This window comes from Battus philenor, unplaced genomic scaffold, assembly GCF_028537555.1.
Source record: "Battus philenor isolate CCGP_79_NKW_IND1 unplaced genomic scaffold, ilBatPhil1.0.hap1 SCAF_7, whole genome shotgun sequence".
Classification (NCBI taxonomy): Eukaryota; Metazoa; Arthropoda; class Insecta; order Lepidoptera; family Papilionidae; genus Battus; species Battus philenor.
The window spans coordinates 14,188,739-14,208,500 of NW_027181737.1; the positions used below are offsets into that span (position 1 = coordinate 14,188,739).

The window sequence follows — 19,762 nt, forward strand, 5'->3', positions numbered from 1 at the left end:
TTTTTTAATTGGTGGTTTAAAAGTTTACGGATGTCATCACATTACCCAGCGGATTGGCAAATGGGAGTGGCATTAGACAAGCCATATAGCGCGCAGAATAAATGGCCGATGGTGCCTTAAAGTTCTGAAGTGGGGATCACATCCGAAATCCACTCACAAAGCTGACAGATCACTTTGTTAAATTTGTCGGAAAAAGTGTACTTCAGGACGCTGCCAATTGGGAAGGAGGAATCTGGGGTGTAGGGCAGGTCTATTAATTATAAAGTTTAATTTTTTAGTAAGTATAATTTATAAGCCTTGAGAAAAATGGTAGTGGTGATTGATATTATGACATAATACTCAGTTATCAGGAAGTCACAAAGACATTATATTGATAAAAAGAAAATTATATGAAGCAGTCTCAATGATCAGTCTTATGCTACCTACATCCAGCAACTTCTCACAACGATAACTATGTGGTTGGTCCAAGTAATATAAAAAAGTCGTGAAATTGATTATTTTATAAATTTCCACTCACATTATAGAATACTCAAGTAGTAATCCCAAGTCACAATCAAAATCTAGGGTAGATGTGGAAAATAAAAAAAAAATTGTTTCTTGATCAAGTCCTTTTATTTTGTAGCATATTTTACTTCTAGGTACAGTTTCAAATAACATTTTGTACCTACAAAATCAATGTGTTAGTTATTTTTAACTACAACACTTACTTTTAACAAATTGCGTTAATTTATAAAACAAGAAAAATGAACAGTTTAAATTCTATGAAATATTTTTCAAAATAAAACAAAAACTATGTAAAATAACATGGCCAGGGGATTCTTTTTTTAAAAATGTAAAAACGAAATGATCTCATGTTGTAACAATAAGAAAAATTTTAGACTTGTTATATGTTGAACATTATTATGATGTCCCAGGAATAACAAATTCTAAAATACCCATACAACATTCATTCATATACTCATATTATACAGTAGTGATCATGAAACATTGCATTTATTTATGTAAATAAAAAATTAAGGTACATTTAATTTTACTCAACTTTCAAAATTATTTGATATTAAACACAAAGTTTGGACCTGTTAAATTAAATTAAAGGTGATCATGGCATTTTAATTAGATTTACCGACAGGCAATCCTTTATTTATATATGCTTATAAAAACTTACCTACCTATAGGTAATTTGAAATTCCAGGGGAATAAAGTTAATATGTATCCATACCAGGCTTGAAACAAGTTAAATCAAAAATGTATACTATTGAGGAAATCTGTTTGTTTTGTCTCTAAATTCTTACTATTAAACTTGCTTGGAATTTTGATATATCTTACAATATGTATTAGCAATCAATAAAATTGTTAAGTGAGGGTACTTTTGGAAAAAATAATTATAGCGACACCTAATAAAAGGGCATTATTGTCACACAATACCATTATATAAATGTTAATATGCATATGTAACTTTTGTGTTATTCTGTTAAGAAAGCTGTCTATAAACTATGATCTAATAACTAAGAATGACCACAGTAAAAATAAAATAAACAAATAGATTGCTGTATCATAATAGGTTGAAAAGCTTTTAGAAAATGTAAAACTGATTTCATATTACTACTTAATCTGATTATATGTCTATTTTTTCTTTTATTGTTTCGTATTTTTGAAGATTGCTAACATTTTTTTCTTACCAATAATTTTTTACATATCTTACAAAAGATATTTACATAGTATTTTTAATACAAATGAACATGGCTTTTAGGCATCAATGCTCAAATGAATAAATAAGTACATGGTCTACAAATCATCACAATCGTTGTCCTTGTCCACGGGTGGGCGACGCACACCGCGTTCGTCCAGCAAACAATCATAACATAACTTATCGACGTCGTCCCATGACATTTTATAAAATTTTTCTTTAATAACTTGGAGCACTCTGTCAGCAGAACTTGCGGCTTCCAAGTCATTCATTCCGCGCCTCTTAAACAACTTCACCGATACTTCGTAGAGACCTTCAGGTTTTTTAACCACCAGATTTAGTTTAGTGTCTTCTTTGATGTTTGGGTAGAAAGACACGGTTTTATCGTCAGCTAACGCTCTGCCTAGTAATAACAACTTTTGTTGATCTACCGGAATCTTCAGTTGTCTAAAAATTTTTTTCTTGATGTCAATTATAGTTGTAGTCGGTAGTACCTTAAATAATTGTACGATTTAAGAAATTGCATTTATTTACAACGCAAAATCATTATCATAAAATGTACTTACGTCTAAAACGAATTCTCCTCCCTGCAGTTTTTTAATAATTATCTTCATATTGATTGCTATTTGTGAATTACAACCAAATTTTAAATGAACTTTTGATTTCACAAATTTTCTAAATATGATTGTTTGTGCTATTCATGTATTCGCGTTTTACATCCAATGAAAAATGTACATTGTTATTGCCATTAATAAAAACTTTGTAAATAACTACGCTTACGACTTTTGGGACATGATTTGTGGAGATTCGATATTTCTTACGGTATTTATCAGATAAAGTGTAAACTAAAAAAAGTATTTATTATTTAATTATTATATTTTCAAAATATTTTTGTTAAAGCATTTTTGTAATAAATAATATTTTAAAAGAATATTAACGTTTTACTTATTGTTATCAACACATCACAGTGAAAATAAAAGAAGAAGCGTATGTAAGAAAGGCGTTAGATACGTTTATTGAATACTTATGTCAGTATGTGTACATGACTTGCGCAGTAAGCTACTTGGTACATACCATTTGTAAATTAATGGACTAATCGTGGACGCATTAAAATTGAAGGTCATCTTAATCAATTATTGCAAGATTAAATAAACAAATTATAATTTAAATGGTTTTATTTAGACTATTATTATAATGAAGTTCATATATTTTTATTTTTGTAAAAAAATAATTTTTACAAAAAATGAACATAATAATGATAATAATTATGCAAAAAGAAATAAAAAAAGCTAAATATAAATGGCCAACTAGATTACATTGCGGTGTTATAAAAATAATGTTATGTCAGTAAGGACGTTTAGGTTTCATAAATAAATTAATTACCTAGGAGATAAATACTGCGCTTTCTTCGTAATGGATTTAAATAACTTCGCAACGTTACCTAAGTTTTACACTGAATCGGAAAATACATCCGAGAAGAATATATCGTACACAACTATTAGTGCTCCTATGATTGTTTTTGAAGCTAGTGATATCGAAGGTGACGTTGTTTATTTTAATATATTAAATTATAATACAAAATTCAAAGCAATCTCCCATAGCATTAAAATGTGGACAGTTGTTTTTTTTACTATTTATCTAACATCTCCTTCAATCCTTATTTTTTAAGCAATTTTAGCTATATTGATCACATAAATAATACGTACTATTAAACATAAGGCGTAAAACACCTTACGGATGCTGAAACTATAGAAAATTCGTAAAACATTATAAAAATTATAGCTGTGTACGTAATACTGTAGATTTATATAAATCTTTAATTTAAAGTTTGACCAATAAGGTTTTATTTACAATTTTAATCCGCCTTTATTTTATCGAGTTATTTCTTTTGTTTTTTCTTTAATCCGTAGCGCCACCTATCTGGTCTGTCAAAGTTTTCCAGTTTTCACAACTCAGAGCTGGCCCGGGTCCGTAGCCTAGGAAACGGGTGTAGCTACAGACAACAACACTGAATATCGTGTTACATAAAATATCGCAAGAATTAGTATTGATAATTGCATAGTACTATTAAAATACTCTACATATATATTAATCTACTTAAGTGTTAGAATATTATTGATGTGATGATAAATTTGACAGCTTAGTGTGGCTGGCAGAATCTTGATTTTATGCGTTTCAATCTTGAGAAAAATAAAGGTAATGTACCTGATATAAGCGAAATAGAACGTAGATAACTATAGCACTGTCGAGCGTTTATGTTACTTAGCGGGCGTCGTCCTTCTGGTTCCCCCTGCGTCGCCTATTTGTTTCCCGAAATCGCGATTGGATATCAATTTTATCAGAGGTTGTGGTGGGAGGACGAGACGGCGGTGCCTGACACGGCGATACCATGTATTACACCCTTTTTAACGTATTCCAATTTTCAGATGTTTTTTTTACGACATTATTTAGTAACAATAATCATATTTCCTTTGTTTAATTTATTCCATTACTCCACTAAATAAACACCTCTTTCACAAATAATTTTCATTTATTTAGTGAATTTATGAAAAAATACTATTTAAAATTAACTTTTAATAAAACTCACAATGCCAAATCAATTATTGTTATAGTTTTAATATAATTAAATAATCATAAAAATATTGATCAGTTTTGTTGCAAGAAAATAAACAATAACCTTTTAATATTGTAGTTACTGAAGTATTTACAGTATAAAATTTATCACTTTTAGCAAATATAGTAAATAAACATAGCTGCCACTATTATCAATACACTAGGGTAATTTTGTTCAACGAAGCATAATGCACACTAATGGCAGGTGTTGTCACTGAGGCGTTACAAGCCACCTGCCCTCCCCCTCGCAAAGCCAATGCACTACTCACCTTAACCAGTAGCCATATTAAAAGTGAAACTAGAGAGAACAAGATACAGAACACTCTGTATCATAGTAACAGTTAGATCAATACCTCATTCAGTGTTTGTCAGCGGAGGCACAATTATGTCTTGTTTTAACTCCATGTTCAGTGTAGTTTAAATCACAGTGAAAATGTCTGAGATGGGCTTTGAGAATGTGTTTTATTTAGAAAGTGAGTGTACATAGCTTTGATTGAGAGTAAAAGGGACGCGGAGGGATGAGGTGTTGCCGGGTTACAATCCCTAGATACTCTCCGCACCCCGAGCCTCCGCCAGATCAATAACATCTCTATCACCTGGGATAGCGTTATGCAATTATATTTATAACAATCTATTGTTTGAAATTGATTTAAAATATTATTTGCAAATGATGTATTCATTTGTTCAGCTGTTTTGTTTTTCTTATTAGATTAATAATGTTAAATTAAAGTTATTGATTTAATATTTGCTTATTAAACTGTTATTACTTATTAAACAAAAGTTATCTAGCAAATTCATGCTTGAAAATTTAAGTTCTTTAATAATATTTGATTCAAATTTTAATGTTAAGATAAAGGTTAATGGAGAAATACTATGAAATATTCATATATAATATGTACATATTGTATGTAGTTTATATTAATGTATTATGTAATTAAAAATTCTCTCATTTAAGATGAACTGTTTTTGATAAAAAATATTTATAATTTATACCAAGTCTGTAATAATTTATAATGTATATTTTTGTAAAATGTTTTTATAGGCTTATTTATTTAATCAGTCGAAAAATTATCGAGATTAATGAGTGTTGCCATTTTGAAGTGTTATATTTTGACAGACTTCGAGTGCGCCGGCGACGAGGTCCTAGTGGAGTCTTCGCCTCCTGCCTCGCCCGACATGGCGGCGCGCCTGGCTGCGCCTGCGCAGGTAGATTTTTGGAAAAAAACATTATTTTTATAAAAAGGATTTTAAAATATGGGGCCATATATACAGTGTATTATTCAATGTATGTATTTGTTGAGTTCCCATATAATAATTAACTTCATGAAAGTAATTTTTTACGTCATGTAGCAGACGATTTATTTATATTTTTTTGATTATACATAATTATGTGATCATCTTGTGAGTTATTGCAAGGCATAGGGTCTCAAAGATATTCACGTTAACCGATCTTGCCGTGCAACAACATCTATGTATAATTTTATTTATAGTAACGCTTTTAAGTACAACACAGTTTCAGTGAATTTTATTATTTATTATTACCAGCGTAAAAATATCGTGATATATCGGAATCATCATGATAGCTGGAAATTATTATTTATTATATTTATATCAGTAGTATATGTAGACATATAAATATTTAAATTGTGTTATATTTATATATAATTATATTATGTAATAGCCATTAGTATATTTAAATAAGCTGTTCTTAAGCGATCCTCTTCTTTTTTAGTTAATTTAACTTTATTATTTTATTTTTCGTGTTTTATGACATTAACTATTAGAAGGACCGGAAAGTAATGTCCGCTTTACTAAGTTAATTAACAAGTTTCATTTAATCAACAATATATTCACCTTGTTTATTAACCTTTTGCCACCTTGTATACAAATTTTGAATGCCGGAGCGGTAAAGATCCATAGGTTTTTCTGTAAAATATGTCGACAGAAACGACATTACTTTCCGACATTAATTTATCTCTGCAGCACTCAAAGGGCTAACTGGCAGATACAACCTTCGGCGTTAAATTCTCCGTTATACAAAAAAGTTTTTAAATAAATAAATGAAACATCTGTAGAGAACCGTACACTACGGCTGTCAAGGTACAACTAGGTTCAGCTATTTATTTATTTTATTCGTCTACCCTCAGTACTTTCAAATGACGTTCCTGTTGTCGGAAAGTCAGAGCTTCTCTTTGGCCTTTTGCCTTTTTAACCAGTTTCTGTGTCCTCTTCTCGCAGTCCAAAAACTAATGGCCCATTTCAATGATCTCTACTTTGTGGTTAATTTGAAATCTGTATTTATATCAGTTTCTATACTAAGCCGTCGTTGTTTCGTCATTTCGTATGACTTTCTCTACTCTCCTAATAAATAACATATAACAACTTCTTGTAACTACGAGAGACAAAATACGACTGATAAATGTTTTTGTATTAATTTTTTAAAATCATCGCTTTTCACGTTTTGCGGGCCATGTTTATGGTTCCCAAAAATCCTTATATATTTGTTTAATTTCATTGTAAAACAGGTAAGTAATTTCTAAAATTAGATTATGGGGTGCACGCAGGTGTTTTATGCCTAACACTGTTGGCTAAGGCTGTATATCTGGACCCCTGCTGCAGACACTCACAACACTTCAAGCGTCAACCACACAGCACCAGCGACCACTTCAACTGCGATACTCTCGCACAGTACATCGCGTCATTCACAATAGAATAAAACAATTCTCACCACAACATTCGTTCTTAGCGGTCGGCCGCCCGCTCTCTAACCGCAAATTGGGCGAACCGAGGTTGGATCCGGTTCCATCCTTGGCTCGCTTGTGGTCTATGCTGGCGTCCCAAGCAGCATATACACAACATCAACACTACATTGCTCTACTCTGGTAGAGCGGTTTACTACCTGCGAACATCATCGTACGATTGGAATGAGACGCATTCAGTCCAGCTTCTGTTTTATTTTTAAGTTCACCCTTTCGCTCCGTGAACTCAGTTCCAATGAAGCTGCAAAAGCCCCCGCGCTAACAGCATTAACTTCAACTGAAACCAAGTAGTGTATATTTGAATATTTTGGGAGAGATTGTACGACCTGTTTTAGGGCGCCGCCACCGGGGCCGGAGACGCCTCGCCTACTTCGGTGCGGGAGCTCATCGTCATCCCAGAGCTCCCGAGTTCCATACACCTGCAGCATGCCATACAACAGGTATATTATGTTAGCAAGCTCTATTTTTTATTTATTTCTCAGCTTAGATATAATGTCAAAAGTTACAGGCCGAAATTTGTCACTTTCTGATTTATGAATGTTACGGATTGTTTTCATTACTGATGTAACAATTTTTTGGTTTCCCGACGTCCACAGGTTAAATAGAATTTATTATGCGCGCTAAAAACGCGTCCGCAACGTTCAAAGGACAAGCGAAGACTGACATTATGTTCCTGTTTTAAAATGCGTTACTAATCAACGTTACAGATTCTGGAATACTGTCAATTCTTATACGGTCTAGATTTTTTGGTTACATGGCCAGGAAAAATGGTCACAAATTGGAAAAACTTTTGGTTATCGGAAAAAAGAATTAATTGCCACCTCGACACCACAATCCCATGCCGTAGTTATATCACGTCAAAGTCAAATTCAGTAGTCAAAAACCGGTACTGACGAACCTTCGAGAAAGGTTCACAATCCTAAGTAACGAGGAATACGGAACAAGGAGTAATATAACTCAAGAAGAGCAATGTATCTTAAGACACAACGATCATGTTCGCAGGTCTCCGGTGCTGTGGTGGAAGTAAATGGCGACAGTTCGGGCCAGTCCAGTCCGTCTGCAGACGCACAGCACACGTACATCACAGTTGCCAGTGAGTTGTTTTTCTTTTCAGCCAGCATGTGTAGGTCGCTGTTAGTATAGCAATGTTTTTTTTTTTTTTTAAATTCATACTGGATTTGAATAAAGAAGATAATTTTGAATCGGACATTGCGTTCCATTCATGTTTGTCAATTTTATTAGTGCATATGTTTCGTGTTTCATTTTTAAAAGACATTCAAGTTATTTTATTTTTTAATTTTTGAAGTAGAAAGAAGTTCTCTTTTTTAAAATGTTTTTATGTTATGCATGTATATGATGCAGTAGTGTGTGTGAGCACAATTCGCACAAGTTTTATTTGTCTGTGTTGTGGCGTGCACAGTGCAGGGGGCATGGAAGGGAGGTGACGTCCAGCAAGTGAAGACAGAGGCGGTCAGCGACCAGGAAAGCAAGTGGTTTATATTCGATTTTGTTTATTTCTACCTACTGGGCAATGCATGTTTGGGGATTTCGGACTATTTGCATGGTTTTCAATTGTTAATATACTGCTTTTATCGTTTGGTGTTTCATATTTATATGTCGGAGAAATAGCTGAAGATATATTTTTTTAAAATAGCGTGATGCCATCAATCTTTGTATATTATATATACGAACAGCATAACGTCTTGATGGCAGTTCTATTGACGGCTCACTGTGCGGTCAGTTATAAAAGCTTAAAAGCTGATTTTTATTTTCCACATTTATCTCGTAAAAAGTACATACAAAATCGCCAAACTGTACACACAGTTTGCGAAAATATACTCTCTTATAAACTATTTTTGCTGGAACTGAGATACATATATGTGTTCCTCTACCATGCAGTTACGAGATATGATAACAAATACGCTGACTAATTTTATTACGAGCAAAGTAGTTGCGTCAAATTTAATCTCCTTCAAAGTACTCTCCTTGGCTAGCGATGTACATAACTTAACGTTGATTCCACGATTGGAAGCACTTCTGTTACTTTCGGAAGGCCATCACCTTCTTAACGGTGAACGATTTCATATCGGCATGGTTTTCACTTTTGGGAAGAGCCAGAAATATGCTGCTAATTGCGGAGAGTAAGGCGGGTGTGGACAGACATTTGTTTTGACAAAAACAAGCGAGTCCATTTTCCGGATTTTACAACCTCCTACTATATGTTTAGTTGTTTGAAAAGCTTTCGAATCGTCGATTGCCTATTTGATTGAACTATATTCGCTAATCTTTGCACATTTACGTCGGTTTTTGTCGTCAAAAGAAACCACGGCCTTTCCTCGTCCACAGTCGATTCATTCCTGCTTTTGAATCGATTATACCTCTTGTAAACAGTGTTCAAAGTCACCAAATTATCACCAGCTAGCTTAACATTAGCTTATTTGGCACGTTTTTGCAATTACTACATTTTAGGTTAACGCGTTGTTCAAAATCCACGACATATTTTCTCAGTTTTTTGTTGAAAGGAGATGAACAAGTAGCAACTTATTCAAATTCGGAACAGGTTATAGAACGTATTCATTCAAATGGATGTAGACACAGTTTCAAGTATTAAAATTTATCCATCGTATTTTTTATCATACCTCGTATATAATAAATGAATGTTCCAATTTATACATCAATACCTTTTTAAAAAAAAGTGACGCATGAGGTTAGTCTTTATAAAGTGTTTACTCTAAAAGAGACATTAATTTCTCGATTAATTTAAATGAACTCCAGTACCCGGTCATAAATATTGCACATTTGGAAAGAGACAATCGGCTAATTTCGACTTCGTGGAGCGTTATCTCTGTCGTACGAAATACAATGACAAAACGACACATAGGTAGTGTGGGACAGAGATACTGCTCTACGAAGCCATAATTAGCCGATATTCTCTTTCCTAAGGTCGATATGCAATATTTATCGCCGAGTACTTTGAAGCCAATTTTTTTTACTACATTATAATTACGTTATTATATCTGAAGTTAAAAGTTTTTGGGTGTACCATGCATTAATTTATAAATCATAATAAATCCAATACAAATTTGAAGTCTAGCTTATAAAATGCTGCCATCTAGGGATGACATTTAGAATTTATGTTTTGAAATATTGGCTGCGTTCATGTAAATATCGATGAATGTTTACGTATAGAATTCGATTTAAATAAATATTATTTAAGGTTACAAAAAATGATATTTTGACAATGTCTCGTATGTTGTTGCAAAAGTTGTATCTCAACTAGCGGAGGGCTATTTCAATCGCGCATTATTAAGGGATTAAATTACAAATGGAAGCTCAGCTCCTTCGGAAGCCCTCGGCGTTTCAATTGCAAAAATACATCGAAAATCTCACCCCTTGACGTCTCATATCAACGATTATCTCCCACCTGTTAACAAGCGATCTATCAAACCAAACCTTTGGTCTTTGTAACTGAGTCGAAAATCAGCGCGTGCGCAGGGGGACGATGTTAATAAAAAAAAATAGATAATTGTCGATGCCCCATCGGATTATTCAGGTGGATGCGTCCAAATGTACGTAATAAGGGGACGTAAGATTTCATTGTGATACCCGATTCCACCTGCGCTGCTTACCTTTGATATGACACGTGCCGTCTGGTTTATTGGACGCGGCGCTTTTGTTACACTCTATATACAAGACACTCACACAGGGAAGACCTATATATAACAGGTACAAAGGGACTTGTAAGTGCGTAAAAACATTGATTTTGTTCCGAGGTTGGGAATGAGATATCTGAGCTAGCTTTATTGAAATATTACTTGCAATTCCATGCGTAAAACTGTCGCATTCAATATATATTATTCACAGAATCGTTACAATTACAAGAATTTTATATGTCACAAATTCTCTTTGTTATACAATAATAGCTGTGCCCGCGACTTTGCGTGGAATTTAACTTTAAAATTATTATTTATTTTTTTGTTATTTTTTAACTTTTCTAAAGTATAAATATAATAATAGCCTAAGTTATTACATCCTGCCAGTATAAGTCCTTTAAAAATCGATTCAGCCATTTCATAGATTAGCCGGAACAAACAGACAGACAAACAAAAAAAAATGTAAATTTGGGCTATATACCTTATATATTTACATGCATGTAGTAAAAAGCCGTTTTTTTAATATAACAGACTCTCCGATTTTATTTATTTGTATAGATTCTGAATAAAAATATATATTTAAGATCTATAGAGTTTGGTATAATTAATAAACACCTATCCCCCGATTTACACGGTAGATACGTTCCTGAGTAAAACGTGTAAATCGATTCAAGTCAAAACCGTGTAAATCGAAAAACTCGCAGAAAATGCACGATTTTGCTATTTAACAGTTGTGATTTTATTTTTTTAAATAAATGAAAATAAAATGCATTGACAAATTAAAATATTTAATATATTACGGAAAAACTGTTTTTTTTTTATTTAATTACAATATACATTAAACAGAAGAACAAACCATAAATTACTCTCATTCTTTTTTTCGGAATCGAAGGTTCGAATTCAGTTTCATCACTCGAAGTTATTTGTGCCGATTAGATGTTTGAAGCAGAAATATTAACATTATGAGAGATGGTAATAAAATCGGTTATTAAAACAAAAAAGAAACTTATTTGGAAAACCGTGTAAAAGCGAAAACGTGTAAAACGAGTACCGTGTAAATCGAGGGAACGGTGTATTTGTAACGTTTCGATGCTCAAAGAACTCGACATGAAATAGAGGTTATCGTGGACTGTGCAAATACGTATCCTCGGGTTATTTGGACATGTCGCCCGTAATGAGGATCCAATGGAACGTTTGGTGCAAGGACCAGTGGAAGGCAAGCGGTCACCTGGATGCTCTCCAGCGTGATGGACAGACATAATCAAAACTGTCACTGGTAAATTAATGCTCTGACTCCGCCAAACACCGAGCTATGGCCGTTGTTTTGCAAAAAAAAAAATATTTTTAATTTTCAATTTAAAAATAAGGGTTGATCGTAGAGGGGTGAAAATTTAGGGTTGTATGTATTTTTGTATGTTGTATCATAAAAAATAAAAACAAAAAATTTCGTCAAAAAAATAAAAAAATTTTTTTAAGGGTGAACAACCTTTATCACTTAGGGGTATGAAAAATAAATAGTAGCCGATTCTCAGACCTACTAAATACGCATATAAAATTTGGTAAAAATCGGTCAAGCCGTTTCAGAAGAGTTCAAGTTCGAACACCGTGACACGAGAATTTTATATTATATATATATATATATATATATATATATATATATATATATACATGGCCACGACTACTCAGACAAGAGTACAAAAATAAAAAGATGAACATTTTAGAGTTTTACATCGGATTTCTATTTTTGAAATGTATTAAATTTATTTACATTAACAAAGCCTTTTGTAACAATGTCCTTAGATATCGACAATGACGTTAATAATTAGTGTTGAATTTAAGGCTGTATTTTATTTTTTCAAGAAATAATAATAATAATAAACTAGTGAAAATTTCGTCGAAAGTTAACAAATCAAGATATAAAATTCCTTTGTTCCTTAGCTTGATATCCAAAAATTAAAATATATTATTGAATATAAATGTCATAGCATTCAAGAGTTTTTGTTTGATGTAAATGTGTTGAACTTAATTTGATGACTCATTTACATGATATATAATCTAATATATAAAATTCTCGTGTCACGGTGTTCGAACTTAAACTCCTCCGAAACGGCCTGACAGATTTTTACCAAATTTTACATGCGTATTCAGTATGTCTGAGAATCGGCTACTATCTATTTTCCATACCCCTAAGTGATAAGGGTGGTCCACCCCTAAATTTTATTTTTAATTTTTTAGACACTTTTTTTGGTTTTTATTTTATTATGATACAGCGTACAAAAATACATACAAACCTAAATTTTCACCCCTCTACGGTCAACCCTTATCTTACATTTGTTAATTAAAAACTTTCATTTTTTTTGCAAAACCACGTTTGCGGGATCAGCTAGTGTATGTATGAAAAAAGTTGTTAAATTTGATTTACAAAAGCAATTGTTAAGTTTTTGACCGGCTTTTTTCAATGGATCAGCGTTCCGAGCCGGTGGTAGCTTACTCTGTAATGTTAAAATACTCGTCTATTTAAAAGCGTATAAAGCCTACTTGAATAAAGATACTTTTTTATTCTGATTTTTTTAAATATATATGTTGTCTAGATTATGTTAGTCTATTCATACATTTAATACATGTTATGAGTATCTTGAACTATTTCTAGAAGTAATCAATTTGCTAGAAACTAGTATCAGTGTGTGTTCTTTGCTTAAGTGGAAGAGGGGGGAGGGGAGACGGTTGCAAACATTTTATAATTTGAGAATAGCCCATAGAAAATCTAATATTTTTTTAAAATTAAAACTAGATTCCCACTATAAGGCATAGACTTGCTCCTGAGATATCTATGGGGGATATATCATAATCGCCACGAAAGCGAGTTGGCGATCGCAGTGAGGAATTATGGTACGCAAAGGATACTCTTATCTTCTGAAAACTTTTGTTTTTACTTATATAGTGCGATCAGCTAGAGTGGAACAACTTACCTTAACTTAATTGTATCAAGTGAATAGGTTTTTTCTAAGTAATTTAGGCATTGTAGACCTCGTCATCGCTTAAGATCAGGCAAGACAGAATTCAAAATTTTTCGCCTATAAAGGATAAAAAAATCCTTTATAATTAATGCAGTGTGAAGTATTCATTCCGAGAGTTGAACCCGCGATATTAGTTCGCAAGTTTCAGCCCTCTACCCACTGACCTACCGGTAGGCTAGGAATAATCTAAAACATTTTCTCTCTGAGAAATATTAATATGAAAATATTTTTTTCGTGTTTATCTACACCATGACTATAAGCATATAAGCACTCGGCAAGATATACCTCATCCTTTAACATTTGTCACCAAGTTCTTGTATATCGTGGCGTCGTTCAGATCAAGTCGTTCAGATGACTTACCAGTCGCTGTATATATTTAGTCTTTGCTACTTTGAACTCCTTCGTAAAAGTTCTTATGTTCAGTGCTTCGTAGATCTCTGTGTTGGTAAAAAACCATGGCGTGTTTGAAGTGGTTGTTAGTTTACCATTTGAATACATAATAATGTTTAGAGTCGTTGGCACTTTACAGTTATGGGCATTACATCCAGATTTGTTTTAGGATTGTATTGTATTGTATGTTAGTAATTTATTGTCGATTGACAGTTTGGAGTTGTGTAACCATCATAACGAAAACAAAAAAAAATATCTGTTGGTCGCGTCTTTCTCGAGTTTTGATCTTAAATAGATAATTGAATGTATATATTGTACAATATTCAGCCAATTATGTATTTAGTATTTAGGTATGTCGCGGTGTTATAATTACGCCATTTTATTATAATTACTATTTCAGTTTCATAGTGTAAGTTTGGACGAAGTTAACATTTAATTGTTAAGCCGTATATTTAAGAGATATTTGATCTCATAATGATATTTGAATTGAAATTTAAAAGAAAGAATCGATTCTGAAGTTAAATTTACTACTGTGACAAAAAAGTAAGTTGAAATTATCATTTTAAATCTGCGAAGTCCACGTCTAAAAAATCAAAGATTTGGTACATGAAAATTGTCGATAATGAAATCATTTGGCGTTGCCGAAACCATTTTGAATTTCAATTGGTCGATATCATACTGCATATGTTCTTCGCGACTTTATTTATCAAAAAACTCAACACACGTCGTTCCGCTCTATCTTATATATATATATATATATATATATATATATATATATATATATATATATATATATATATATCAAACTATTCAACAAACTATAGAGGAGATTAAAACCGAATCCATGAAGGTCTTGAAGACAATACCGGAAAAAGATTATTGACACTGTTTGAAGACTGAACAAAAGCGTTGGAAAAAGTGCGTTATATCGAACGGCAATTACTTTGAAGTGTATGAAATTGATTTGAAAGAAAGTAGTATAATATATGTATATATTTAATCTGTGTGCGACAAAAACAAGTCGGTTGAAGTTGTCCGTTATTAACACTGCCGATCGCAAGATTCGTAAAAACTTATTCGTTTAGCGCCGGCAGCGCTAATTCGGATCACTTGACTTGTCGCCGGCACGCGATGTAGTGACAACTTCCAAGTTTTGCCCAGAAGCCATCCACGAATCGCACACTTTCAATAATACATCGTGAAATCACCGCTGTGGTGTTGTCAGACGGCATAGTGTTAAAATCTTTAAGCCTTCTTTTTAATTCCATTAAATCGTTTAATATCAGACATCTATATACGTGTAATATTTTCGTCATGAAAATGTGCACATAGTCTTATGTTAAATATTTCATAATGTCATCACGAAAGATATTTTTAAAGTGAAATGTATTTATGAGCAATTTGTTGGCAAATAGTAGCGTTTAAAATATAATTAGAGATTATAATAAGTTGTTAGGAGGAATGTATATAAGTTAGTATATAGAGCGGAGATCTGTCGCTGAGAGTGAAGGTATATAGGCATAGGGTGTTGGGCGACGGTGGCTGGCGGGTAGGGCGTGGTGGTTCGAGGGGGTGGGAGGGTGTCGTGGGCGGCAGCGGGGCGCGGGGCAGCGCAACGCGGGGGGGCACGGCGGCGTCCGGAGTCGAGTTGCCCGGGAGATCTCCGTCGGTATGGAGGTGCCTCGCTACCGATCCTACTACCCATGTGAGTGCTTCGCCCCCCTCAAGCCCGCTCTAGTCCAGCCAGAGGTGCTCGGCGATTGTTTCGACTTATTCGACTGCGGTATTTAAAACCGTTGATTTTAAACGTTCGCATAGCTTGAGCCACTATTTGTTCGCTAACTATAGCTTTGTTTGTGTACAATTATTTATATATATATATATAATTACAATAAAACAATCAATACCTAGCAACACCTTCGCACACTCGAATAGTTTTTCTAGACGTCATCGATCGATAGCCAAATCTTAAATCCATTCTCAGGACTCCATCTGACCAGTCACAGTATACTTTATCATATATCGCAATAAGCTTACCGGAATATAACGTAGCTATTATCAAAAAGCTGCCACGTTAAACTATACGATGCGGTAAATATCTTACATTTAATAATAACAAGCTCATCATCATATCATCATATGATGATCGGTCTTACGCCGCCAGCACCAGTTCACCTAGTGGAATCTAGTGGTGTGGTTTATATATCTAACCAGCAACTAACACTTGTATTAACTCAATTTAATATATGCGCATTGTTTATTACTAATCTATTCATGTTAAATAATAATTTTAATTTCACTATACTTGTGTCTCATTCGTTAACCCTTTCGTTACCAGCGCCGGGTTAGCCGGCATCCACCTTGTAACGTGGGCTGATGTGTAGATCGCCATTTTAAGATTTATCACAGCCAAATAAATCACTAAGAATTATCCTAACTTCCATTTTAAATTAATATACCAATAAAATATTTAAATATGTAACATAAATGAGAAAATTTGAACATGAACTTACCGACATACAATGTGCACTTTGGCGGAACTGAGTGCGGTAAGGAAAGGGTTAATATGAAGTTATTAATCTAGTATATGTCAAGTGTTATAATCTATTGTATGTTACTTATTGCAGTGTTGCCATTTTCCAGGTGAGGGAGGCAACGGCGTCAACTACCATGTCCAGTATGTGGAGCCGCAGGAGCTGTACGCCCAAGGACCCCAGGGTCACATGTAAGATATTCATAATTATCACTTCAGTTTTTAGTAACGTTAGGTCCATAGACTTTTAATTATACTTTATTACCGGCTCTGCCCGCGATTTTGCCCGTGTGATATTTGACAAAAATTATTTAGGAAATATTTCGTTTCAATTTTTTTATAAAATAAAAGTAGCCCAAATTACTCTTTATTACGTCCGCGACGTGGCAGTGTAAGTTTACGTAAGAAAAGGACCAATATTTAGCCACTTCCGCACATGCAGTGGTAGTCGTGAAACAAAGTACACCGCGCGCCAGCCCGCTGATAAACGATGATAACTGATAAACAATGCGAATCACACAACCGCCACCGCCAAATTACTCAACACGTGTTTTACCCTTCCAGGGGGCATCTTCAGGAGTTATGTTACACCGATTAGTGCCAAACACAGAATCAAGGTAACGCCTGATTCCATTAAATATTGTTTCTAAAGATATCGCTATGATATCTAATGTATTCAGGCGTTATTTTGCGGAAGTCCATCCTAAGTAAGAAAAGGACTAATATATAGCTACTTCCGCTAATGCAGTAGTAGTCGTGCATTTTGAATTTTGCACGACTACTACTGCATTGGCGGAAGTAGCTATATATTGGTCCTTTTCTTACATATCACTATGAGTTACATAGGCGGATATCTCTAATGTATCTGCACTACCGTCCAAAAGTTTGGAAGAAGCCAGGTAAAGTCAAATAAAACAAAATTTAACGATATTCAATTACTTAAATTTATATAAATTTAACATTTAACAAAAAGTAACTTAGACCAAAGAGAAAATTAACAAATAACGGGAAAATTAATCGAATGTTAGCTTTCATCAAAGTGACCATTTGCTTTAATGATTTCAGTAAAAATTTTAGGCATTCTATCAATAAACTTCTTGAAATCTTCATCTAACTTGTTCCGTTCACTCTCTAATAACTGCCATAAATGTTCTGAGCTAGTAGGAGAGCAACTTTTCACTCTCCTATCGAGTTCATCCCAGACAAGTTCTTTTGGAGACAGATCAGGTGGACTGCGATGGTCATTTCAAGATTTTTAAAATCTTTTCAAGTGTTTTTTTTTTCTTTTAAAAAGCTCTGACACAGTGTGGATGAATGCTTAGGATCATTGTCTTGCTGAAATGTAAAGTCCACAGGGTACGGCCCGAAGAATCTTTAAACCCTCACAAGATTTCCGGGTTTATTGTTCCCGAAACATCCCCAAACCATCACACTACCACCACCATGTTTCACTGTTGCCGCTGTATACGCTTCGGAAGTTCTTCCTTCTTTTGATCGGCGTACAAACACACGTCTATTGGATCCGAAAATATGATATTTTGAACATTTTCTCATTGATCTGTAGTCCAATTTTTTATGTATCTTTTTCCATTATAGTCTATATTTCTTGTGTCGAATTGTAAAGTTAGGCTACTTAGCAGCAACACATTCTCTTAGACTTACAGCCAGAGGTCATCGTTTAACAGTTGTTACTGAGCTGGGCGTTTCCCGTGTGCTATTCACTGTTGCAGTAACTTCTGGCGCTGTTAAGCATCGATTCCGTTTGGACAGAAATCTGATGAAGATTTCCTCTTGAATAGTTGTGGTCTTAGGCCTGCCTTGAGCGACCGCCCGCTTCCTAACCGCGAACAGCGTGGGCGAACCGTGGTTGGATCCGGATCCTTCTTCGGCTCGCCTGTGGTCCACGCTGCTGTCCCAACCCGCAAGCTCACTCCTGCAACACACCCTGTCAAAGCTCTACCGCGAAGAGCCTTAACAACGTGCGAGCGTCCCCGTGCAACTGGTAGGCGCCCCACCAGCTTTTAGTTTCTAGTTTTTAAATCTAGTTCACGGACCCTTCCGCTCCGTGAACTCAGTACCGACGAAGCTGTAAAAGCCTTGGGGCTAACAGCACTAACATCATCAGAGAATAAGCAAAACGGCAGGCCTGCCTGTCCTTTTTCTGTCTGCGTTTGTCCATTTTTTTTGTTTTCTTGCAAGAGTGTAGGCAACCTATGCAAGAAATTCTAAGTATTGCTGCAATTTGACGTTCACCGTATCCTTCCTCTCGAAGCATTTCGCTGTTTAAGCGTGAATTGCTTGCGTTTTGCCGTTTTTAGAAAAGAAAATGCGGGAAAACCAGTAGTCAATAATTTCCGAATACAGACAATGTTAATGTCACGACTTGTGCGTGCCAATACTCAAGTGCGACTAAACAGGACCCGATAAAAGTGAAATATAAAAAATAACACCGGCAGCAACACTTCTAACCACAAAAGAATGCAACCTCAGTACTAAGTCATAAAACACGTGTTTCGTCAAAATCTAAGAAATTGGTGAAACATGTTTAATGAGAGTCGACGATCCGTTTGTTAATATGTAAACAATAGTAAAAAGCTGCAAACATTACATTCATTACATTTTTTACCGTCTATAGCAGGTGTTGTTTCGTTTTGGCCAATAACAGACGTGCTACCAAACTTTTAGATGGTAGTGTATATATGGATTGTATAACAAGAGAGTAATTATAAAAGAGGGCCAGACGACGGTCACTTCGTCTTTGAATTGACTCAACAACAGCGTGTATCAGCACCGTGCACGGCTGTTTAAAATTTTCACAGAATAGATCAGCCTGGAAAAAGATGGAAGGAGATACTTTCGTGCTTGGCTTTTTCTTCTACGTCGCTTCTTCGTGACGGAAGGCCATGTCAATAAGAGGTTGGTTGCGTCAGTAAAATGAGTTTGTGTACAGGGAGCCGCTGCGATCGTACCCGGTGTATAACGTTGCGAGCGTGGGGAGCGGCGCAAGCGTGGGCGTGGGTGTGGGCGCGGTGGGTGTGGGCGTGGAGGGCGCGGCGGAAGGTGCGTGGGGCGGCGAGTTTGCGTTCAGCGCAACTACGGCTGCAGGCGAG

The 19,762-nt window shown here is 34.6% G+C and overlaps 2 protein-coding genes across 2 annotated transcripts in view; one reads left to right on the top strand and one right to left on the bottom strand.

The window, feature by feature from the left end:
* Window positions 1-614: 614 nt before the first annotated feature.
* LOC137930986 (ubiquitin-ribosomal protein eL40 fusion protein) lies at window positions 615-2,410 on the bottom strand. The gene is made up of 2 exons (XM_068774367.1): window positions 2,254-2,410; window positions 615-2,181 (listed from the first exon to the last, which is right to left on the bottom strand). The coding sequence occupies exons 1-2, from the start codon at window positions 2,299-2,301 to the stop codon at window positions 1,786-1,788; spliced, it is 444 nt and encodes a 147-aa protein (XP_068630468.1). The 5' UTR covers window positions 2,302-2,410; the 3' UTR covers window positions 615-1,785.
* Window positions 2,411-3,704: 1,294 nt separating this feature from the next.
* The window catches only part of Rfx (regulatory transcription factor Rfx), a 29,203-nt gene continuing 13,145 nt past the window's right edge, over window positions 3,705-19,762 (top strand). Inside the window, exons 1-7 of the mRNA XM_068774449.1 lie at window positions 3,705-3,883; window positions 5,418-5,506; window positions 7,395-7,499; window positions 8,062-8,152; window positions 8,480-8,545; window positions 16,763-16,844; window positions 19,603-19,750. Coding sequence (XP_068630550.1) covers window positions 3,856-3,883; window positions 5,418-5,506; window positions 7,395-7,499; window positions 8,062-8,152; window positions 8,480-8,545; window positions 16,763-16,844; window positions 19,603-19,750 — 609 coding nt within the window. The 5' untranslated portion in view covers window positions 3,705-3,855. The remainder of the gene's footprint in view (window positions 3,884-5,417; window positions 5,507-7,394; window positions 7,500-8,061; window positions 8,153-8,479; window positions 8,546-16,762; window positions 16,845-19,602; window positions 19,751-19,762) is intronic.

Coding starts and splice junctions, on each gene's coding strand:
- LOC137930986 (XM_068774367.1), bottom strand. CDS start 2,301: ATGAAGATAATTATTAAAAAACTGCAGGGAGGAGAATTCGTTTTAGAC. Junction 2,182..2,253: donor GAGGAGAATTCGTTTTAGAC/GTAAGTACATTT, acceptor CAATTATTTAAG/GTACTACCGACTACAACTAT.